The sequence below is a fragment of the Periplaneta americana genome, chromosome 6 (assembly GCF_040183065.1).
Source record: "Periplaneta americana isolate PAMFEO1 chromosome 6, P.americana_PAMFEO1_priV1, whole genome shotgun sequence".
NCBI classification, from domain to species: domain Eukaryota; kingdom Metazoa; phylum Arthropoda; class Insecta; order Blattodea; family Blattidae; genus Periplaneta; species Periplaneta americana.
This window is the reverse complement of record NC_091122.1, coordinates 90,527,617-90,533,616: the sequence shown is the minus strand read 5'-3', so window position 1 is coordinate 90,533,616 and position 6,000 is coordinate 90,527,617. Positions and strand designations below refer to the sequence as shown.

The window sequence follows — 6,000 nt, the reverse complement described above, 5'->3', positions numbered from 1 at the left end:
TGTTGACTAACCTAACTCCATTATCATAACTAGTTACATGTAGGCTCTTTTTCCAATAGTAGGTTTAAAAATATCCTCCTATCATACTTTAACATTGAAATCCCTAATAAAATTTGTATATGATATCTAGATAACTGATCAAAAGTGTGTTCCAATTCCTCATAGAAGCTAACCTTTACATGGTCGTCTTTCTTTTCTGTAGGGTGTGAGCATTTTATAACTATGATATCGCACCATCTACCCTTAAGTACTAAATTCGGTAACTTATCACTGATAAATTCTACCTTTCTCACTGATGATTTTATTCTTTTATGAATAAAGAATTCTGTTCCTAATTAGTGATTATTTCCTTCCCTATAATACAACAAGTTATCTCCTATTTGTGATATGCCATTCCCATCTAACCTAACCTCCTGTACTCCCACAAAGTCTATTCTATATCTTGCTACTGGGTAGTTCTTTTGTTACTAATGTTACCCCCTCCTGTTCTATATAGACTTGTAACATTCCAGGTACCAAATCTCATAACCTTATTCCTTTAACTTAAAATATGGGAACATTGCTTTTAAGTAGTAACAAAACACTTCACAAAAGAAGGTTACAGAACAAATATGTAGGGCCTAATATACGAGTAGGCCTACAGTATGTGGACAAGAACAGTAATGCAAGTCCCTATGTTGCTCACAGCTGCAGGCATTTCAGGTATATAATGCAAGTTGACTTGTTTTCATTAGTGTAGTAAATGAAAAGGCACAGGTTCATCAGTGACACCAGGTTCAATTTTGTAGTGGACAGGTGGTAATTGAGTATGTGTTCTGCGATATTTTCGTTTTCCCTGCCTTTTTTGTACCATGACTAAAACAAACTATTGCAGCATATTGTATACCAAGGGATTTCTAGGTAAAATATATCCCCATGGAAAAGTATCCAATGGCAATTTTTCTTATGCTTGTGGCTATGAGTAAGTCCAGGCAGGCAAATGAAGTCGATTAAAAATTCTCTATTTGTGTTCATGAACTTATTTCATAAAATCTATTATTTAAATCACATCCAGAAGTTTACTAAACATATCACTGCAAATTGTAAATTGCATGGTTCACAGAAGGTAATAACGATACAAAGATACATAGTGCAAGCAATATATTACTAATAACAGTAATAACATTTGATTTATTACCTATATACTTTTTACAAAATACAAAATATTATGGCATATAAAATAGCTATAATAAAAAAAGGTAACACAGAAGAATATTCACATAAATTTACAAATCTTTGGTTTCATAGTAACATACACTTCGAGAGTATAATTATACACAAGTCTGCAAACATTGATAAAGTGAAACAATTACTTAATTTCAATCTTCACATTAGAAGCTGAGACTTCAAAGTACAATAAAACCCGATGTAACTGAAACATGGTTTAACGGAAACAGTGGAGTAAAAATACATATCATATTTTTTTGGACAACACACACTTTTTTCTAAAGAATACTGTCTAAATTATAACTGTGCCATATGTTTCGAAAGTCTGTCTATGCATCTCAGTGAGACAGCTCCAGTCTTGTTCTTACTCCACTACAAATAAGGGTGAATTCCTTCAAGGAATGCAGTATGAAGAGAAATCTGCTTTCCACATCCTCAATTCTATTGTTTCGTGTTCACTCAATAGTAGCCAGCTGGTGTAGACTGGTTCTGTCAAGTGAAAGATATCACTGGTCAACAATGATTTTGTTAAATGTTCAATTTCTGCTGTTTATGTAATGTCATCTGCTGATTCCAAAAATGAAGTCAGAATTTTTCTACCACCCACTATTTTTTTGTAACTTTAGAAAAATTTATTTATTTTTATTGCTATATAGGCTACAGCCCGTAACATACTAATGGAAAAAAAAAATTTCATTTTATTACTTTAACAATTATTGATCTCCAACTTTAGACCATTGTTGCCTGTGTAGTCAGAATTAAAAAAAATGAATTTTATTCCTCATAAGACTGTGAGAGTTAGTATTAATTCTCAACGGAATATGTATGATAAGACTTTCTTGTGTTAAATTCTAACATATCCTGTTTACATGTTTCGACCTATTTATGGGTCATCCTCAGAACTGGTCGTTGTTGGTCTTGGCACCTCTTGTTCTGTTTCCTGTGAGGGTGCGTTCGTGTGGTATAGTATAGCGTCAAAGAGTGTTTGTGTTTTGAAATTGAGTTGTGTGTTGAGAATTTCGTTGGGGTGTGTTTTCATGTGTCTGTATATTTCATATTGTTATGTGTTTAGTTTCTGGCTTTTTGGTTGGATGTGTAGTATTTCCACGTCTGTGTTGATGTCTCTGTGGGTGTGGTTAGCATTTGTGATGTGTTCTGCATATGTGAAGGTGTTTTGTAATTTTGTTATGGCTGTAATGTGTTCTTAGTAACGTGTTTGAAATGATCTGCCTGTCTGTCCTATGTAGAAGTTGTTGCAGGTGTTACATTTGAATTTGTATAAGCCTGTGTGGTTGTATTTGTTTGTTTGTGTGTTGAGATGTTTTTTTTTGTGTTATTTGTTCTGTATGCGATGTTGTAATTTAATTTCTTGAATGAGGTTGCAATTTTGTGTGTGTTTTTGTTTTCGTATGTTAGTGTGATGTACACACTCTACACTATACCACACGAACGCACCCTCACAGGAAACAGAACAAGAGGCGCCAAGACCAACAACGACCAGTTCTGAGGATTACCCATAAATAGGTCGAAACATGTAAACAAGGTACGTTAGAATTTAACACAAGAAAGTCTTATCATACATATTCCGAAGTGATACAGTGTTAAAAGTTGTGTAATCAAGATGTATTAATTCTCAGTTGAGTTAGAACTTACAATCATGAAACAAGTTTCATAACCCGTGTTTTCTTTGAACTAATTTTAAGTATGGTAAAAGTATCTTATAAAGTGAAACATACCTCGAAATAATGTGTAAATCACAAACAATTTTTGTTACAGGGTACGTTTGTGGTTAATTAACTTTGAATACTAACTTTGAAACACAGGTGAATTTTACTACACTAGTTAAAAGAGCTTACGAGTGTTCTTTTGATTGCAAAATAGATGAGGACAGGAACTGGCCTCTGAAATCTGTTGTGCTCCACGTAATGCTATTAATCTAACTGGTTGGCTAAAAGGATTCCGTCATATGCCTTTGCCAGTTCCAATGATATGCCAGGAACCTAAGGATCATTCAACAGACTGTTACTTTCTAGGAACCACAGATCAGAAGATTACAGAGAACTAGTTAGTAAGCTGATTCAGAACTATAACGTGAGGGGGTGTCAGTCATCTCTCAAAATAACTTCTTGGATTATCTAATTTTTTTTCTTCAAAACCTTCGGGTAGTGAGCAATGAAAGTGGGAAGCAATTTCATCAGGATTTTTCTGAAATGGAAAGATGCTACCAGGAAAAATGGAGCCCAAATATTCGTCAGACTACTGCTGGACACTCAAAAGAGATGTTTCCCAAGCAAAGTATAGCCTAAAATTTATTTCACACACATTTTAGGTAAATAAATATAATTCTAAGTAAAATGTTACATGGTATCAATACTAGAAAAGTCTTACTCAAAAACTCTGGTTGATAGAAAAATTTTGAAAACAGATCTGAAATAAGCGCGAAAAATGCTATAAAAATCACTCATTCTTTATCTTTTAACAAAAAATATTTTTAATTTTGTGACCAGTGATTCTTTATGTACCTTTTGTTCCAGTTACCCACTCTCTCAAGAATTGTGGAACCAATTGCGGCTAAATGATAGATGACAACTGATTCCGCATGTATTCACCTCTGTGATGCTGTAGGTTTTAATCAGTTGTTAGAACACTATCGAAAATATTACTCATGGCTCCATTACCTTTAGCTTGGATAAACAATGTTCTACCGTATTTTAAAATTTTAAGTGATGTAAATATATATTTAATTTGCTTGGGATTTAAAACACCGAGATCTTTAAGTACCTGCTTTAATCATCATCAGACTATATCACATTGTTTTGTGTTTTAACTCAGTAAATATAAAGATGATTTGCGAACTTAATACAAAATATTAGGTCTCACTAAAACAAAATGGGAAACATTAATCCAACACTTTAACATCTGCAGAAAACTGCTTCAAGTCGATGATGCTCACCTGCACGCTGTAAGAGAACTTACAACAGAACAGAAACCAGTACTCCAAAAATTAGACTTTCCAATGATAACACTCAATGGACGGAATGAAAAATAAGAAAAATGTTAAGAGAGCATGCTTTTCATACGTGGTCAACACATTTTACGAAGCAAAGGTTCTCAATGCTTAATGAACATATCCACCAGATCCTGTCTTCCAATGAAGTGAACAACTCCAAGTATTCGGTGCATATAGTCAGAGATGCGACTTTTATGTACCATCACGTGAAAGTGTATTTTATCTTGAGTTTGGCACCGTATACAACGAGCATCATGTCCTGCAGTCTTCTCACAATGTTGTGATAAGCTTCTTGCCACACAGAACTTCCTTTCTTGTATACACATCTGTAAATTCGAATGAGAATATAAATCTGTAGGAAACAAAATAAGCAAACAATATCTCGTAATTTTTTAATGAATATGTAAAGTTTAATGTTAAAAAGAGAAACCAATTATGAAAGAGTTTTCTTTGAACTATTCCCATTGCTGAAAATTACATAAACATTTTTCGACTAAATGACTAGTCAAATGAAAGCTCTAAACAGTAGGTTCTGTCCTCATTTCCTGATGGTGTAAAATTAGAAATGTCATACTTTTCATTTATATTCACAACTTTGGAACTAGTCTGAAGGTAACCATTTCCAAATGTGCTTGAAAAAGAGAACTGTATTTTCCAATGCATTCTGTATGGAAAACTTAATTTCTATATTATAGCATTTTAGGTAATTGGTTAATTAAAATCTGAATACCCATGATTAACTGCTTAGAACACTTTCAGTCCAAAACATTTGTTGTGGCTTTTGTGCTTATTGTTCTGCTTTAGTAACAAAAACACAAACATATTTTTAGCAATAGCTGACAATAAGGGCCAATTTCACCAAACATATTTAACTTTCGTTGTTACTTAACGTGTTTTTAAATGACATTTAAAGGAACAATGCATTTAATCAACACAAATTGGGCTTTAAGTTCTAATTTAATTTAATTAGTCAATATGTGATCATTTATTAATCTTGCATTAATGGCGATAATTTTCATCATGACGAGGTCAATGATGGACTTGATATTTGAAGATGTTAATGTCTTGTATGTATGTATTTATTTACACTGCAAGTGGGCAAGCACCTGGTGGCAGTGGTATATACAATATTAACAATACACAATAAAATGATAACCAATACACAATAAAATTTACAATACACAATACAATTTTACAACACATATACAATTTTACACACAATACAATAATAATACACAATACAATTTAGCACAATAATAATAAAACATAAAATAAAATACCTAATTTTACAATACAACCTACATAATTATCTATAGGTCCTACATAAGTTTCAATAGTCTTTCACTTTACTCTCATCTCATTCCCTGTAGTGGCACTATGACGCATTTCACTGACACTTTAGCACACATTTCACTGACACTCTGTAACACATTTCACTGACACTATAGAACACATTTCATTGACGCTATAAATTATCACTGATCGGAACTGTTCACTGCACTGTAAAACCATAACTTCACTGACTCACCTCGCTTCACTGATACAACAGTTCAAATAAGTAAAATAATTACATCCTTATGCATACTTATAAACAGAACTACATTTAAACTAAACATTTCTAGTCTAAGGCCCTCTTACACGCTAGTTTTAAATAATTTACAATTCAAACCAAGGAAGTAAACTCGTCAGCCTAGATAAATACATGTCACCTTAAAAAAAAATTAAATGTTGAATGTCACCTTAATTTTAATTTTCACTTTATATACAACTTTTTAAATTATTCT

At 32.7% G+C, this 6,000-nt stretch overlaps 1 protein-coding gene across 1 annotated transcript in view; it reads right to left on the bottom strand.

Annotated features, from left to right (window-relative positions):
• Positions 1–2,988: 2,988 nt before the first annotated feature.
• Rev1 (Rev1 DNA directed polymerase) overlaps positions 2,989–6,000 on the bottom strand; it is a 56,220-nt gene continuing 53,208 nt past the window's right edge. Inside the window, exon 11 of the mRNA XM_069828398.1 lies at positions 2,989–4,542. Coding sequence (XP_069684499.1) covers positions 4,419–4,542 — 124 coding nt within the window. The 3' untranslated portion in view covers positions 2,989–4,418. The remainder of the gene's footprint in view (positions 4,543–6,000) is intronic.